This window comes from Westerdykella ornata (genome assembly GCF_010094085.1).
Source record: "Westerdykella ornata strain CBS 379.55 unplaced genomic scaffold EI97scaffold_17, whole genome shotgun sequence".
In the NCBI taxonomy this organism is placed as follows: domain Eukaryota; kingdom Fungi; phylum Ascomycota; class Dothideomycetes; order Pleosporales; family Sporormiaceae; genus Westerdykella; species Westerdykella ornata.
This window is the reverse complement of record NW_022986867.1, coordinates 315,123-331,883: the sequence shown is the minus strand read 5'-3', so window position 1 is coordinate 331,883 and position 16,761 is coordinate 315,123. Positions and strand designations below refer to the sequence as shown.

Here is a 16,761-nt window from a genome sequence, read left to right as displayed (position 1 = left end):
GCTCGTGCCATACACGCTGGACTGGACAGAAGACGGTGCTGCAGAGCTGGGGGCGGCCGAGCTCGTGCCATACACGCTGGACTGAGCGGAAGACGTCACCGCAGAGCTGGGGGCGGCCGAGCTTGTGGGATATGCGCTGGATTGAGCGGAGGAGGTCACCGCAGAGCTGGTAGGGGAAGCCGAAGTTTTGCTAGAGGATACAACAGGGGTGGGGGTAGACGAAATGGTCGAGCTACGGTTAGAGGAGATGGTGGAGGAAGCACGGGTCGAAGACGACGACGGCTTGGGAGCGCAGGGCGATGTCGAGTACTTGCCGACCAGTATGTCCTTGATCCACGAGTTATAGTTCTTCTCGCAAATCTTGTTCCGGGCAGCCAGGGAGGCTTCCCAAAGCATGACACCACCGAAGATCTCGGGGTACTTCTTCGCGTAGAAGGTGACGAGCTTGTTGGCTTCGGCAGGCGTCAGATAGGATGTCACGTCGTTTGGCGCGCCTGCTTCGTTGGCGGGCTAGGGCTGTGTTAGCGATGTTTGCTTTCTTATTCTTAACTAAACACTTACGAGGCCAAGATAGAGCCGGACTTGCTTGTTCACAGAGTTCTTCTTCAGCCATGCAACCCACTGGTCGAAGGTGAAGGAGGTGGCGGTGCCCACGATGCCGTTGTAACCCGCTCGGCTGGAGCATTGGGGAGTGTTGTAGAACTGAATGAAGACAAAGTCAAAGCTGGACTTGGAGATGGCAGCGGCCAAGCGAGCGTCCGGCAAGACGCACTGAGGTGCACCTGAGATGTAGTACGTCGACGGACCAGTGGGGAACAGCTTGTTCTTCAGATGCTTGACGAAGTAGTCGTAGTTGGCGTCCAAGTAGCCGCTGAACGGGGCAGGTTCCATGAAGGCTTCAAGATCAAGATCGAAACCGTCGACCGAAGCGTCACCAAAAGGCCTAGGCTTTCCGTCGGCAACCCATTTAGCAGTCTGAGGACCGAAGGCACCCCAAAGGAATTCTGCGAAGTACTCGGCAATGTCCTTGGACTGGAGGTAGTAGTCGGTGGGCCAACCGCCACCAATACTCAGGAGAACTTTCTTTCCTTTAGCCTGACAATCCTTGATGCCGGGGCCGATACTGGGACAGTAGGATCGGAGTCCGCTCAATGTTCCGTCAGGATACTCGAAAAACTGCTCTCCACAGGCGTTGGCTGTCAAGTGATCAGTGATGACTCTTTCCGGCGGGTGGCGGAGGACGTACCGAAGTTGGTGGCAGGATAGTCTCCCCTCTTCTTGGGAAACTGATTGACAAAGGCGAGATTGACGATGTCGACGTTCTCGTCGTTGCACACATCGGATAGAGGGATCTGATCATAGCCTTGACCCCAATATACGGCAACGTTTCTGGAGGAAGCGGGATTGAATGTTGCTGAAACGGCTGTGGCCAAGAGGCCAGCCGCCAGAGTGGCAGCGCGAGAGAGGGAGGGCATGATTAGTGATTGAAGATATTACTAGTTATAAAGATTGGACAGCCTGTGGGCCTGTGAAAGAGGGAACGCAAGCAAAGACTTGCAAAAGGGTGATAACCCAAGAGAGCGACGGTGGAAGGACTGAGAGTGCCAAAAGCCAGAGGCAACCGATGGAGGAGCCCCCAAGTTTTTCTACCAGCATCTTGCAGGCTGCCATCTCGCGTACCTGCATGGGAAGACTATTTCGACCATGCACGTTGTTCTTAGCATGAGGCCATCACGCTGCTACAGGGGAGCAGAAATGGCATCCATTGCCGCGGAGACGCCGTAATAGACCACAGAAGAGACAGGAATAGGAAGGCCGGGCCGGCAGTGCATGCGAGTGGGTGGCAGAGCAGCAGCGCCTAAGGACGTACTGAGAAATAAGCCGTTTCGCTGAAGGATTCTGGGGCGTCAAGTGGGTTGGTTCTCTGGAGCGGAGAATGTCACATCGAGTAAGGGCCCGTGGCTGCCTGGTAGGAAATTACAAGCATCTTTACGAAGATAGTCCTTTTACTGGTCGGTACAGGGCAGGTTGGCAAGGATAAAGTCAATCTCGCTTGCATCACCAAGGATTTGGGACGATATGGAAAATCAAGCGGCCCTTTCTAGACCAGATTAATACCTAGGGCTGAGCGACTTGACCGGTCAAGCGGGGCAATCTCTCGGCGGTGCGCAGCTTTTTCGAACGTCGCAGAACTCGCGGGGCACAGTCTCGGTGCGGTAATGAGTTAACGACAGGGTTGATGTTGGAGTCGAGATATTGGGTTGTTCCTCCTGTGCCGACTGTCAAGATAACTGCGGTGGGCACATCGCTCCTGAGGGCGACAGCGATGGCAAGAAGAGGCCTCTTATGATGGGTCGTCGGGCGCGGCAAGGCTGACCTGCCCGTATCGTGAGATTTTGGCCATGGTGTTGAAGAAGGCCGGCGGGTTTTCTCTGGTGAGCAACTGTAAGCGCTATTGCCTTGGCAGGGGGTCCCGGACGCACTTGCACATTCGGGCTGCCTAATTCGGCCAAGCCTGACACGTGCGCACCACGGTTAACAGCCCTGGAGCGGGGGCTTGCCCAGGTGGAATTCTATGTAACCTTGGAAGCATAGGACGCAGCAACAATAATAATTAATCCACCATGATGGAGACTTGAGCACGGCTAACTGTCGAGACGTGCTGGTTGCATGAAAAAGCGCATGGTAACACACAAGCGCAATCTGGCCTCGTTTGTTGGTCTTGTTCAACAACACTTTGCAATTTCCCCCGTCCCGGAGCTTCAGCCTCCGTCTGTTTGTATAAAAGCGCGGCTGCGGCCATGCGGCACAGTCGATGTTGAGATTGCTCACCCAGTCCCCCAAGTTGGTATGATATGGAGACCGGCTCTGAGTCCCGTGTAGTGTTACCAGAGTACCCTAGGGTAGCAAGCAGCGGAGACTGGCACTGATGTTTGAAAGGGAGGCGGCGCAGCAGCAAAGTTGCGGGAGGGAATCAACTCTTTTCATTATTTGCATCCCCCGAAATGTTACTGCGTACTCCATCCTGACCGCTGGATGATGATAAGCTACATACTGGTAATAGCATGTGCCTCGCAACCCCGCGCGGTAGTCGGTGAGTGACGTGCAGACAAGCCTTTGGCAAATGCTTGCCGCGCCAACCGTGTAGGAAAGGATCTTCAATTATGTCTGGTTCTTCTTGAGATCCATGGATGCGAATCACCGTCCCGTGCACGCAGCACGTGCACGTCGGCCCGTCTCTTACTCCGTTCCACGGCAGCTTACCAATAGCTTTCCGCCTCCCGCCTTGCCGTTCTAATGCCTACCAGTACCTGACTACCTTGACATCGTCCATCCGCCCCACCCCTCCGTTGAAGAAGGAACTGCATTCATCAAAACAAATGTCTGTCGGCAACCCATTGTTGACCCCATCATCGAAAACGTCCAAACTGCGAAACCCATAGCATCGCCATGTTTGCACCCCTCACGCCGTATCCGCGCGAATGAGACGCCGCTCCCGCCAAGATGCGGGGTGATGTCACGAACCGTCGACCAGATATCTGCTCAGGCATCCTCTGCCCAGGGTGGGGGTGGACTACCCCACACAGAACCTACTTAACCTGGACGACAACGCGGCAGCGCCCGTCGCATGACCATCCTCTCGGCCAGCAAGATCCTTTCAAAGCCTTTGAAAGCTGGTACACCGTCGTCCTCACCGTCAACCATGCCTTGGATTGGTACTGTCTCCTGCTTGGGTTCCTCTGCTAGTTGCTTGGCTTCACTCGGTGTGGCGCTAGGTTAAGGCACATGTTCACCGCCCGTTATATGGTTCATGTCCCTCCAAGTGCGATAATCTTCCTCCCACCACCTCACCCAACTTAGCAGTTACTCATTCGTTCTCTGTTCTCCAGCCCTTCGAGAGGCCCAGCATGCCGTTCCTCCCTGGGCTGAATTCTCGAAAGCCGGAGGGACCCCGCAGCCAATCTGGAACAGCCTCAGTTGACAAGGGAAACGCGGGAACACTGAGAAAATGGCACCTAGGCATCTTGAGTGACCCCTATACAGATGAAGTACCTGGTATGTACGAACCTGTTTCCTTATGGACGTGGCGCTGATCTCCCATGCAAGGCTCAGTCATCTTGCTTTCCAAAGCGACGAAGCGGAACGAGCCCCTCGGACTCCAGCATGCGCATGCGCGTCACTCTGCCTCCTCCTTGCCCTCCCCTTACCCCCGGCCACGAAGTGCTTCCCGAGGGTCGCACGCCTCTTCCCGCTCCCGTGTACCAGAGAAGAAGAAGACAAAGGATGGCAGGTTCATATTGGAGCCGCAGCCTGACGACTCGGCCAACGACCCCTTGAACTGGCCTAGAATGCGGAGAGATTTTGCTTTGGTCTCGCTGGGATTCTACTGCATGGTCGGAGGCGGCATGACCCCTGTTCTTGCTGCTGGCTTCAAGGATGTCGCGAAGACATATGGCGTTTCTGTGCCACAAGTCGCGCTCACCACCGGCTTGTACATGCTCGGACTCGGCTTGGGCTCTGTGCTCGCGTCTCCCACTGCTATCTTGTGGGGGAAGCGGCCTGTATATTTGGCTGCTATCATACTCTTCTCTCTGTCTGCAGTCTGGTGCGCTCTTTCCCCCAATTGTAAGTTTCAGGAGCGAACTGTCCAAGACCTTTGCAATCTGTCTAACATCTGAACAGACCCATCTCTTGTCGTGGCCCGCATCGTCCAGGGCTTAGCTGTTTCGCCCGTCGAGTGCCTTCCGTCCGCTTCCATTGCCGAAATCTTTTTCCTTCACGAAAGAGCTTATAGACTTGGCATATATACCCTGCTTCTGTTAGGAGGCAAGAACCTTATTCCCCTCGTCAGTGCTGCCATCATCAATAGCTTAGGCTGGCGATGGGTCTTTTGGTAAGTCCATCGCTCTGCCTAAACAGTCCCCCATTGACCATCTATAGGGTTGTGGCAATCGTCGTCGGGTTCTGCTTCTTCCTCATCTTCTTCTGTGTTCCGGAAACATTCTGGGATCGCACACCTAGACCAAGAGATAGAAGTAGAGCGAGGACACGCAGTAAGAGCCCGAAAAGCCATCATCACCGCTACCATTTGCCATCGTTCAGGAGGCCGGAGAACGCATCGCCAAGCCCAGCTGGTGAAATCCTAGGCGACACATCCGCACCTCTATCCCCTAACACTGACACGGATGCGACCCCCCGTGCTCCACGAATGCATAGGGTAGGCTTTGTAGAACCGCAGTCGCTAGACTCCCCGCCTGTGCGACCCGCCGCTTCCCCCGCTGGAATCGCAACCCCTTTGTCGACGTCGTCTGTTCGCGATTATTTTGACCCAATGACCAACCCTTCCACCTCTCCTACACCAGGAGCCGAAAGCGGGCAAACAGATGTCGAGAAACAGCTGCCATCTCCTTCGAATGGTCCTAATCCGGAATTCCGCTCGACGCAGGAATCTGATGCCGAAAAGGCGTCGATCGATCAGCTTTCAATACAGTATACAGATTACTACCGCGCCGCGCCCCCGAAATCTTATATCCAGTCATTGAAACTTTGGAACGGGCGGCTGGCTAAGGACAAATGGCTGCACGTTGCAATCAGACCCTTTATTCTATTTGCTTATCCGGCTGTCCTTTGGTCAAGCATGGTCTACGCGCTTGCCGTCGGCTGGCTTATTGTCCTCTCGGAGTCGTTGGCACATATCTACCAGACTTCGGATTCTTACAATTTCACCTCGCTTCAGGTCGGGCTTGTCTACATCTCGCCTTTTGTCGGAGGCATCCTGGGCACAGCCGTCGCAGGGAAAATTTCTGACCTTGTTGTGCGCTTCATGGCGAGAAGGAATGACGGGGTGTACGAACCCGAGTTTAGGCTTGTCATGGCGATCCCGATAGCTCTCAGCACGACCATCGGCCTTATGGGGTTCGGCTGGAGCGCGGAAGAGAAGAACAACTGGATAGTACCGACGGTGTTCTTTGGTGTCATCAGCTTCGGTTGTTCGCTCGCGTCAACGACTGCAGTCACATTTGTGGTCGACTCGTATCGTGTCTATGCCGGAGAAGCGCTTGTGACGCTCAACTTTTGCAAGAGTAGGTGAGCTCCGCTCTCGTCAACCAACATGTGCTGATAACGAACAGATGTTCTGCATGGTTTCATCTTCTCCTTGTTCTTTCCCCATTGGCTCGAGTCTAGTGGCTCCAAGTCCACGTTCCTGGCGATCGGTGGCATACAGATGGGTTGCATGCTCTTCTCGATACCCATGTACATTTATGGCAAGAGGGCGCGCATGTGGACGGTGAGGAAGAACTTGATGGAGAAGTTCTAAGGAGGGGCGTCGCATGGTTGTCGTTCCCAACGCGTCCTATGGGAATTGGGAGTTCGCCTTCTGTCATGAATTATGAGTCATGACCGTGATGATGTTTCTGATATTTTTGCATATATTTCCGCATTTACCATCTGGCGATAGAGCGAGACAGAAGGAAATACGTGGAATCTAGATCTGGAGTGGAATTTGAGAGATTTGCCTTGCGATAACAGTATATGGATGGACGTGTGTGATGATGGGAGCTTGGTGTGCCGAATCAACTTTCATATTCAGGAGAGCATGAATATGTGAATATATGAATACGCTGTATGGGAGGTCTATGACTGGCTGTGCGTATACATATAATCGCGCATTTTACTAGATGTATATCCTCTTATTCTTTATTTTCCCACGTTTCGCTCTCAGAGGGCGCTGCAGCGACGTGCTAATTCGGGAGGGTCCTTCCGCTGGTGAAGACCGAATCTCCAAGCCTCTCGAGCAATGATCGATAATGGCCACAGTGCGGTTGCAGGGGAATGCCCGTACAGATGACGGCGAGGTTTGTGTGGGCCGTCTGGGGGAGATTTAGTGTTTGGAGGGGAAGTGGGGCCAGGAAACGGAGGGGAGGATGCGTTTGGGTCGAGGTCAGGATTCAGAAAAGGTGGTTCAAATGTTCACTGTTGTGGGGTAGATAAGTGAGGAAGGTGTGATGTAGTTGAGCGACTGTGAAGGATCATGCATTTAACGCTGATGCTGTGACCCTAAATAAACTAACTACACACTGCCCATTCCTAGCACACCTGTACAACTGCTCTGTTGTAAGGATTGCTACCTAGAACGAGTTGGTCTAGGAAAGTATTCATTTCTGCACTTTGAATCCTCCCTTTACCACGTTTTGGAAGAAACTTTCGGGATCGTAAAGAGATGCCACTGCCTTCAATTGAGTGATCATTTCTTGCCCGTATCCAGACAAAGGGTCTTGCCAGCTCGCAGCATAATACAAATATTTCCAACTCGTACCCCCTTCAGATTTTTCCACTATATTCTCTACCAGATTGATGAAGACCTGCGCTTCCTCATGGATGGTGGCATAGTCGCTCTCCTCTGGCGAGTAGAGGGATGTTAACATCAAAACAAGGTTATGTGTTTCGGAAGCCTCCGTGAACGGAAAAGAATTCTTCGACTTTGTCGCGCCGGGTGGAGGAGGAACGGATTGGTATGTCAGAGCAGAAGTGCAGTTTGGCGCTCTGGCTGCCAACTTATTGGTTGTTTTTTTCCAGAGGCCGTAGACTTCTTTGAGGATGGTAGGGTTAATGGGAAATGCGACGGTAGCGTACACGGAACTAAACAAGGTGAATTCGAATGTTTCTTTCAGATGATAGTCTTGCGTACTATTGATTGAGCGGCTGCCCCGCCTGGATCTCTTTTGCAAAGTCAGAGGCATTGGACAACCTCAAGGTACTGCTGAGTTGTGGCCGAATACCCGTGAATCGGTTCAATGCGCGTATATCATTAGGATCAGGAGGATCTGTCAAATAAAACAAGTTGTTCGAGCTGAGAAACGACTGTTGGGATCCGTAATACACGAATGTCTGCTCGATTTCTAAGAGGGAATCGTAGGCCTCCGTCTTGAACTCAGTAACGCATCCAGCTGTGCCGCATCGGCCGCCCCCGGGGAGACAATCGCACCTCCCCAGAACCGTGATCTGCTCTTTATCTCGAGGTCAAATCGAGTGACGACGCCGAAATTGTTTTGTCCGCCTTTGAGAGCGCGGAAAAGCTGTGGGTGCGATGTCGTGTTCGCGTCGACGATGGTGCCGTTCGCAAGAACGACTTGCATGTTCAGAACGTTGTCGCAGCCAAAGCCATCCTGCGGTGAGAAGAACGAAATCCCACCTAGCGAAACGATTCAGTATATATGATGCATAACTTCACAGGGTGATCTCACCGCCACTTAAAAAGCCACCTATTCTTACATCGTAGACTCGTGCACCAACAACAGTCTTATTCAAAGGGTCTAGCACATCGTAAACGTGGCCCCAAAGCGCACCAGTTCCTACGGATACAGTACTTCCAGTCTCGGATACATTTATCGAGTTGAGCCGCCGTAGGTCTAGAGTGATACCCCCTTTGGTATTGGAGAAGTATTGATTCGGCGAGTGCCCGCCAGATCGGATTGCAACTTCGATCTCTCCGCAATGAGTCAACGTTATGACAGTTTTTGCAACTTCCTCTGAGGTTGACGGAGCGACAATGCAGGCAGGGCTGCTTCGTTGCTCGAGGAAGAAGTACGATGACACGGATTCGAGGTAGAGAGAGGATCCCGGGAAGAAGACATTGTCGCCAGAGACCGACTTCAAGCGATTGCAACAAGAATCTGCAGGCAATGAGGACGCGCTGTAGGCGAGAAGCACGATAGAGAGGTGTAGACCAGAAATTGACGGCATCTTCAACGTGAAGGTATGGAAACTGACAAGTAGAACTGCTTACTCGCACACTTGTCCAGGTGGGGCTAGGGAAAACCTGACTGCGAGTTTGAGACGGGCATCCCGGAGACCCTGTCGTGGAGGACTGTCTCTCTGAGCGTTGTCTCTGTGCCACTTACGGACTTCGATGCTTCTGCGCGTAGGCAGTCGAGACGGCGAGGTACCAATGGATCCACGAAACTGGTACCACCGGAGTCACTCTGCACTTAAATTGCTATTGCATAATGGAGGTTGCCTGTATGCAGGGTCTCAAGTTCCGGATCGATTAGTTTGACTGGGATTATTATGAGTGCCTCCGTTACCTGGGAATGAGCATACCACATGCGAGAAGCCATCAACAGCATATCCTGGTAGCAGCAAAGTGCGATGAGGAGACAGCCATATCCCCACAAGCAGTACGCAAGAACTGTGTCTACAGAACCCGGATACACTCAATAAACCATAAACCGGAATTAGTTCACGAACGACAACGTTCTCTCAACACAATCCGTGTCGACTCGTATGGCATAGTAAAACTCTCCCAATACCACTTCGTCCGCGCCTTCTCATTTTCAAGGCTCACGTTGTACGTGAGGAGAATTTGGGAAATAATCAACTTCATAATCAGCGAGGCATAAAATCGACCCGGACTGTAGAGTAATGTCAGCATCCAAAACCTCCAGTTACTGTAGGTGTTCATACCAAGCAAGAGATCCATAACCCCACACCGGAAACTTGTCAGACACCTCTGTGAACTTGCTTTGTTGCTCTGTCGCCTTTGGCACGAACCGTGATCCGTCAAAATCATCTGGCCGAGGATAATAGTTGAGGTTGTGCATTAAGTCGTATGCCGACACGCACACTATCCCGCCTTTGGATACCGATGGGAATCCATCGGAAAAGGTGTAAGACTCCAATGCCTTGCGCCGGATTGCAACTGTTATAAACGTAAGCTCAATTGGGAGAACAGTACTCAAACATGGACGCTTACATTTGTCTAACGGATTCAGACGTATGGTTTCCTTAATAAAGCTGTCGAGGAGTGGTAGTTTCTCCAAAGCTTGGTAAGTTCGCGGACGATTCAGGTCCCAATTCCTGTTGCAGTGCTCGTTGGTAATTTTTACGAGCGCACAGCTCAAGGAGCACGAAATCTAAAAACATCCACGGCTGGTGCGAAGCGGCAAACCAAATTCCGAGGAGCGACTGGGATAGTAGATCAGGATTCCAGTAGTCACTGTCATCTGTCATCTCTATCATATGATAAAGAATCGTGTGCTGCTCTATATCAGTGCCACTGCTAAGGTCTCCGCTTGGGTAGGAAAAGCTACCTCTTTGGTGGACTCGGGCTCATCCCACTCTTCTCTTCCAGCCTTCATAATAGTACGTAGACGCCCTAGTATTGTACGCATTGCTTCTCCCCGCTTCGTCAGAACCGAATGCACAGTCCTAGTATCATGAGTTTCGCTCAACCCTCGGTTATCTGGGAACTCACGGAGACAGAAAACTGGGAGTCAACTGGAATGCCGCCATGCACTTGATCATGTCCCTTGGATATCGTAAAAGAGCGTTGGAAAATGTCTCATCTGTAGCTGCGGAAGTGAGCTGTGTACGCGTTGTTGCGAAGGTATACTTACCAAGCAGTTCACCGTAGAAAACAAGAGCCATCAGCTTTGAGGCTAACCGGCGTGCTGTTTGAGCAACAGGTAGCGTGAAGCCGTCTGAGCAACATCAGAAACACATCCAAAGTCACACATCGTCAACCCGTCAAATGAGCTTACTACTGCTGGCTTGTCCGTTGAGAAGTTCAGAGCGAAGGGCAATGTCCAGCTTTTCTTTTAAAAACGGAAATAGGGCCGCGAGGTTAGAGGGTCCGTTCACCTGCAGAACTCTTGCATAGAGCCTGGTTCGAATGAGTTTATGATCCACAGTATTATGCTCAATTCCGTTCAGAGTGTATTTGAACCCGAGCATCTGCCTCAGGTCAGCGACGAAAGAACATGAGAGCTATAACCGGCTCACATCGGCATAGACTGCGCGTTGAGAGACAATTTGCCTCGCTCAGTTCAGCTATTTGTTTCTTCGTGGAGACGATGATCATTCTCCCGTTTGAATTCCATGGCTTATAGTATCGTCCTGAACGCTGAGAGTCTCAGTTGCATGTCATTAAAGATGGGAGTTCGCGAAGAGACACACGAAGTCTGCGATAATTTGGGCAAATTTGATTGCTGGATTCTGGAAGATATATGCGGCACAAATAGCTACAGAAACGGCGAGGAAGGCAGTGGAATACATCATAAAGCCTTGACCGATGATTGAAGCGAAACTGGAGATGATGCTCCTGAGGGCTGACCTAACACACCAACACCCAACCGCTGGAGTGCTCTTAGAAGAGCTTTGACATCGTATATCCATGCAAGCTTTGCCGCACAGCTTTGTCTGATTTAAGGCTTGACCGGTCTCGGTCCCGGTTCTTGACCTGATTGAGTTTTTATATACCCCTGATAATTCCTGCAGCTTTTTGGGAGACGTCTAGATCAAGTTCATTTGCCATGCCATGATTGCCGATGGTAATGGACCTAGATCAATGGATTGCTCAATATCTGCAGATACGCATGTCCGACCGGAAAGATAGGAAGAGGCCCAGGTTACCGGTATGGCAGGCGTCTTCAGGAAAGTTACGTACGCCCCTGTATCACAAGCTTCCCCAAGCGCGTAAATCCAGCGGGGCAAAGTAAATTAGATTTGCAAAACTACTCCAATTTGAAAGGTAAAATCCGATGGGGGGTTAAGCCAAATGTGGAGACGCATATGGCACGGCGTTGGCTGGTGTGTGAGGACCCCGCAAGCAAGGCATACGTTCACACAATACCTGGCTTCATGTAACATCATCATGCGGAGCGGTACTTGAAGTTAAGTTGAGCGGGCTTAGCAAATCGTTGAAATTTATTTACGAACGCAAAAAAGGAACGTTGTTCATTTTCTCCGCATGTATGGGCAAACAAGAGTGAGTTGCCAATTTATCAGCCAAGCACTTCCGACTCTCCTTTCTTCATGACAGCAAGACCAGTGCCCAGAATGATCTGCGAGTCCTAGTCTTGTTAACGGCCCAGTGTCACAAACTATAGGAACTATGGGATAAAAATGGAGCTTACAAATGCATCCTGCGGCAGCGCAACGTTGGTGAAAGCGTTCTTCACCATCTCTGGCCCTACACCATACCAGAACTTTCCTGCAGTGCGCTTCTCAATCTCGTCAGCGACAGCGTTGGCGTATTCATGCGCGTCCATTCTGTCCATTCCATCGTGTCCTTGAGCCCTACTTATGATTGTCTTCTCCACGCTCCTATAGAGTGAGTTTTCAGGCAGTCTGAGGTTGTCAAAGTACGTTTGTCCAGCCGTTTTCACGCCGCCCGTTACCACAGCAAGAACATTTACGCCAAGAGGAACAAGCTCGAGTCGGAGGGTGTCAGCCGCTATCTCAATCGACCGCTTCGAGGCGGCGTACGATCCTTCCCATTCATTAGATTATGTGTTGACCAGAAAGGAGAACGGGAAGAACGCGTACCCATCCAAGGTGTGTTTGCGTACCCGGAGATGGAAGTGATAAACGTCACCATTCATTGAGCCTTGATGAGTAAGGGAGCAAAAGCCTGAGTGATGGCAAGTGGTCCGAAGAAATTAGATTCGAAGAGCCTGCGGACATTGTCGAGATCTTCGTCCAGGATTGGCATGAAGTGGTTTCTTGCCGCGTTGTTGATGAGATGGTCAAGCTTGCCGCCAGTTGCTTCAGACACTGTCTTCACGGCTGATTGGATATGTTCGGCCTTAGTAATGTCCAAAATAATTGGAGTGACATTTGGCAAGCCTTTTAGCCAGGTCATCTTCGTCAAATTTCGAGCGGCGGCGAAAACGTGGTATCCCCGCTGTTGCAATACTTTACCTAGTGCACTGCCAATTCCATTGTCGCTACAGCCAGTAATCAGAACGGTTTGAGGACTCATGGTGGCCACAGGAAAGGAGAAGAGTTAGATGTCTGGAGGTAGATCACGGTAGTTCGCGTGAAAAGTCCTGAGCTGTGTGCCGCTCAATTATAGTCCAAAGTCAGATCTAGATTATCATTCTGAGTATCTCATTCCACGAGCCGCTTTTCCAACAGCGACGGTTAATTGCCGGATCAATAGTGCTAATTCTGCGTTCTATGTGGGTGACTGCCTTGCATGCGGCACAGTTGTCCAATTGATTCAGTCACCAGAAACTTCGTATCATTCACTTCCAAACCTTGTAATTCACAATTTCCTTCAGGCCCAAGAGCGGACGGGAACTGCACGGATGTGGCGCGGTCGGATTTCACCAATCTACCGGTATACCTCCCAGAGGGTCATTGATCGCTGTAACCGATTGCCAGGGGAGGTATCTGCAGTCAGCGGATATTCCCTTGCGGGAGCAATGCGCAAGCTCGTCTATCAGCGTTAGTGATCAGCGACAAGCCAACTTGCGGACGGTACGGTTGTGGCGTAGTTGGCGCTTACCGCTGACAACGGACTTGCATGATGGCCGGATTGGATAGCATCTATCAAGCTGTTTCGGACTTCATGACCGATTGAAGTGCCAGCCTTTGTCAAGCTAAGGGAAATGCGGTTCCGTCAAAACCCTGGGAAGCATTCTCGTTTGAGGTTCTTCTTGTTCTTTTCACCTTCTCTCATCTTCGTATTCATCATCCAACCTTGAAAACTCATCAGAAGCTATGTCAGCTGCATTTGCCAATATGACCCGTGAACAATTGGCCCAGATACCAGCGGCCGTCCCCCCACCGGGTGTAGTGCCTAACTTCGTGGACCCTCCATCGGACGGCTATGTACTGATTGCGGTGGGCGCCGCTTTGATGGCGGTTATGTTCCTCTTTGCCGGAATAAGATTTTTTGTAAAGCTGAGGATACAGCACAAAGTAAGCGCCGATGACTGTAGGTATTCATGCGTTTGTCGTAATGTCCGATCTGCGCAAGGAAAGCTGACAGAATGATCCAAGGGACAACCCTCGTCGCCTTGGTAGTGAATCGCAATCTTATGCCTTCAGCAACAGCTGACTAGCATCAATATATAGATTGGTACATGTTCCTATTATGCGATATGCGTCTACGGTGAGCCTTCTAGTAGCTCTTTCAGCTACATGAACTAACTCTGTACAGGTGTTACTCGAGCAAAATTTGCGACGCATATGTGGGATATCTCCGTGTCCCACACTATGAGTGACGAGTTCTTAATTGTTAGCCAGCCCTTCCCATAAATTCAGTGTGACCTTCCCATTTTGCCGCCAAATGCTGATTTGCGCCCCGTTCCGTACGCCGCAGACCAGCATCCTGCAGAGCCTTCAATGGACCATGAGGACCTCAATTGACCCTAAGCATGTAATGTACCCTACCAGGCTCGTGAAAGTTCATATATTGGCCCGGAAAAATGGTTTTCTTAGCAGAAATAGTCAGAGATATCACTTTGCAAACTTGAGTGAGATCATAGGGCACAATACCCTAGGGTAGTGTGCATCAAATGAAAGCTTTCGCCATTGCACGTCAACTACAGCCTAGGAAAAAGTGTTGCGATTGCGAACCCACAGCTGGTTCAAGATCCGTTCCTTGTCTCCAATACAAGTATTGGCCGCACCTTTCAACCCCGTGATGCCATGTATCCACCGAAATCTGTCATTTCGTGGTTCTGGGTGAGCGCATGAGTGCTCAAACTCTCTAACTCAATACTGATATAATTGCTCTTGTGGATCCGACTGCCCTCCTGCTTCCAGCTACGGCCCCCATCTTGAGAATGATCGCGATTACTGCTGGTAAAAAGACTCCGGAGGGGTGCAAGTATTGATGTTCCCCAGGGAGCCCAAGCGCCACCGTCCTTGTGAAGGTACCTCGAGAACCCTGCGACTGACGGCATGCAGCTGCACGAGATACCGACACACATCTCAACCAAAGCGAGAAGCAGAACGGGATAAGTCCAGTAAGTGAAGTCATTAAGATGGTGGTTTAGCTTATATTTGTACGCGATGCTGAGGGATGACGCAATGCATGCACTGATTCCAGTCAGCATTATGTCATAGAGGCTGAAGTGGGAACTTAGAAAGCATACGCAAGGCCAGTAGCAAAGATTGCCATAACGCCCAACCGCCGTCGGAAGCTGAGGCGAAGGTTCCAGACAACCCATATAGGCAGAACGAGAATATAACAATCCAGAAAGAGGCTTCCGGAAGCGATAGGCAGTGTCATGTTGAAAGATCTTTTGTAGCGTTCGTTCTGCGCTCCTTCTTGCCATGTCTGTCCGGGACTTGGGGCGTTGAAGTAGATGCTTGCTATGATAACGGCGGTGTAGAAACCCCAGTTGAGAAATAGGCCAAAGTAAGCCCCAAGGCGCAGCCATCTCAGGGGTTCGAAGAGATGGAGATACATGAGGAAAAAAGATGACTTAGCGAAGGCCCAAACTAGGGCAGTGGGCCAATTCGCGAAGAATGAAAACTGAGAAATGTCAATGCTGGAGACACATATTGTTATGCGCGCACACGGGGATCAGAGCATGTACCACAGGGAGGGCGTAATGAGATTCCACCACTGCATGACCATGCAATTGGTGTGTATGTAACCGAAAGTGTTTCCGCGCAGTGTCGCCTGATTCCAAAGAAGCGGGAAAGGACGGAGCGGGGAGGCTGACTTGATTCATTGTAAGCCTGGTCATCTAATCAATAAGGTCGAACCTACACACACTTTCACATAATCAGGAAATTGTAGAGGCATTTCTATGTAGCATACCTTTTCACCCAGCAGTATACACAGTGATGGTGCGTCCTGTCGCCCAATCCGTCCTCACTGGTTCGAATATGGGCAGTGGCTTCATGATTTTAGGAGTAGGCATATGTGTCTTGGTGTACGTTTGCTGGCGGTTGTGGAGATTTACCCTACTGCCCTACCTTCACCCTTCTAGGCCAAAGGAGTTGCCATACTGGATCCCATGTAAGCACAAAACCAACAATTGTATGGAGGGCAAAGGTCTAATTGCTATCAGATATAGGTAGCCTAGCTACCCGTTCACAGCTATTCAGATTGATTGACATCACTAGGACACCTTTACCCATTCTTCAAGGATTACAATAGTGCTCTTGAAGGCGCAAGGCATGCTTCTGCAACGTCTGCTGCTGAAAGATTCCACTAATATACCCGCAAGGAACTACTTCAACGACGATAAGGAACCATATAGTGTTTGGCTCGCCGGTGCGCGCATCTATGTCCTCACCAATCCTGAAGATGTTGCGTACATGTACAAAAACACTACGACAATCTCATATCACAGCATGATCAAGCAAATGCATTACATGATGGCCGTCTCGGATGATGGTGTGAAAAAGCTCTTCACTCTGGATCCGAGTGCCAAACACAATGCGAATATGGGCAATCCCATGGTGCCTGCGCTTATGACCAACGAATACCACCGCCAACAGCTGTATCCCGGGCCCCATCTCGACGATCTTCTTGATAAAAGAATTTTACCTTACATATGGAATACTCTCAATCGCAAACCAGTGGCAATTGAAAATCCACGGCGCATAGATCTGACAGACGGCACACCGGTATCGCTAATGGCGTTGATGGTCGATCTATTTGACGGCGGCATTACAAGCGCCTTCTTTGGCGCAGCAATTTGGGAGGTCAATCCCGACCTTCTCCATGACTTTATGGCTTGGGAGGTGACAAACTGGAAGTGGACTTTCTCAATGCCAGATGTCATCAGTGGGGACATGCTGCGGGCTAAGAACGCTATTGTCAATACCTTCATAAAGTACCTGGAGCTTCCACACGTAAAACGTAGCGACAGCGCTTTCTTCCCGAAGGCTATGGAGCAGATGTTGAGAGACGTAGATGTCGGCATGGAGGACATGGCCAAGACAATCATGTTGCACTTCTGGGCGTAACGTGATCTCCAAGCGAACGACGCACACAACCGAACGACGCAC

At 50.8% G+C, this 16,761-nt stretch overlaps 8 protein-coding genes across 8 annotated transcripts in view; 3 read left to right on the top strand and 5 right to left on the bottom strand.

The window, feature by feature from the left end:
* Positions 1 to 1,796, bottom strand: part of EI97DRAFT_93561 (glycoside hydrolase) — a 2,260-nt gene extending 464 nt beyond the window's left edge. The window contains exons 1-3 of the mRNA XM_033803217.1: positions 1,247 to 1,796; positions 562 to 1,196; positions 16 to 510 (exon numbers count right to left, since the gene is read on the bottom strand). Coding sequence (XP_033652449.1) covers positions 16 to 510; positions 562 to 1,196; positions 1,247 to 1,475 — 1,359 coding nt within the window. The 5' untranslated portion in view covers positions 1,476 to 1,796. The remainder of the gene's footprint in view (positions 1 to 15; positions 511 to 561; positions 1,197 to 1,246) is intronic.
* Positions 1,797 to 3,676: 1,880 nt separating this feature from the next.
* On the top strand, positions 3,677 to 6,692 carry EI97DRAFT_93500 (MFS general substrate transporter). The gene is made up of 5 exons (XM_033803216.1): positions 3,677 to 4,056; positions 4,108 to 4,626; positions 4,684 to 4,894; positions 4,942 to 6,083; positions 6,132 to 6,692. Exons 1-5 carry the CDS (start codon positions 3,909 to 3,911, stop codon positions 6,317 to 6,319), a joined length of 2,208 nt encoding a protein of 735 aa, XP_033652448.1. The 5' UTR covers positions 3,677 to 3,908; the 3' UTR covers positions 6,320 to 6,692.
* Positions 6,693 to 7,157: 465 nt separating this feature from the next.
* On the bottom strand, positions 7,158 to 8,745 carry EI97DRAFT_476530 (FAD-binding domain-containing protein; the record flags this gene model as incomplete). The annotated part of the gene is made up of 4 exons (XM_033801941.1): positions 7,158 to 7,591; positions 7,782 to 7,901; positions 7,934 to 8,194; positions 8,247 to 8,745. 4 exons carry the CDS (start codon positions 8,743 to 8,745, stop codon positions 7,158 to 7,160), a joined length of 1,314 nt encoding a protein of 437 aa, XP_033652447.1.
* A 496-nt stretch (positions 8,746 to 9,241) lies between these two features.
* Positions 9,242 to 10,734, bottom strand: EI97DRAFT_451407 (cytochrome P450; the record flags this gene model as incomplete). The annotated part of the gene is made up of 8 exons (XM_033800345.1): positions 9,242 to 9,413; positions 9,466 to 9,700; positions 9,755 to 9,795; positions 9,842 to 10,011; positions 10,059 to 10,209; positions 10,256 to 10,352; positions 10,398 to 10,481; positions 10,542 to 10,734. 8 exons carry the CDS (start codon positions 10,732 to 10,734, stop codon positions 9,242 to 9,244), a joined length of 1,143 nt encoding a protein of 380 aa, XP_033652446.1.
* Positions 10,735 to 11,891: 1,157 nt separating this feature from the next.
* EI97DRAFT_495091 (NAD(P)-binding protein) lies at positions 11,892 to 12,856 on the bottom strand (the record flags this gene model as incomplete). The annotated part of the gene is made up of 2 exons (XM_033802414.1): positions 12,464 to 12,856; positions 11,892 to 12,251 (listed from the first exon to the last, which is right to left on the bottom strand). The coding sequence occupies exons 1-2, from the start codon at positions 12,761 to 12,763 to the stop codon at positions 11,892 to 11,894; spliced, it is 660 nt and encodes a 219-aa protein (XP_033652445.1). The 5' UTR covers positions 12,764 to 12,856.
* A 515-nt stretch (positions 12,857 to 13,371) lies between these two features.
* On the top strand, positions 13,372 to 14,235 carry EI97DRAFT_93477 (uncharacterized protein). The gene is made up of 4 exons (XM_033803215.1): positions 13,372 to 13,723; positions 13,789 to 13,808; positions 13,864 to 13,900; positions 13,949 to 14,235. The coding sequence occupies exons 1-4, from the start codon at positions 13,507 to 13,509 to the stop codon at positions 14,044 to 14,046; spliced, it is 372 nt and encodes a 123-aa protein (XP_033652444.1). The 5' UTR covers positions 13,372 to 13,506; the 3' UTR covers positions 14,047 to 14,235.
* Positions 13,948 to 15,439, bottom strand: EI97DRAFT_434812 (uncharacterized protein). Its single transcript, XM_033798722.1, has 2 exons — positions 14,889 to 15,439; positions 13,948 to 14,832 (listed from the first exon to the last, which is right to left on the bottom strand). Exons 1-2 carry the CDS (start codon positions 15,203 to 15,205, stop codon positions 14,424 to 14,426), a joined length of 726 nt encoding a protein of 241 aa, XP_033652443.1. The 5' UTR covers positions 15,206 to 15,439; the 3' UTR covers positions 13,948 to 14,423.
* Positions 15,440 to 15,528: 89 nt separating this feature from the next.
* EI97DRAFT_434811 (uncharacterized protein) lies at positions 15,529 to 16,754 on the top strand. Its single transcript, XM_033798721.1, has 2 exons — positions 15,529 to 15,763; positions 15,822 to 16,754. Exon 2 carries the CDS (start codon positions 15,925 to 15,927, stop codon positions 16,717 to 16,719), a length of 795 nt encoding a protein of 264 aa, XP_033652442.1. The 5' UTR covers positions 15,529 to 15,763; positions 15,822 to 15,924; the 3' UTR covers positions 16,720 to 16,754.
* Positions 16,755 to 16,761: the final 7 nt, after the last annotated feature.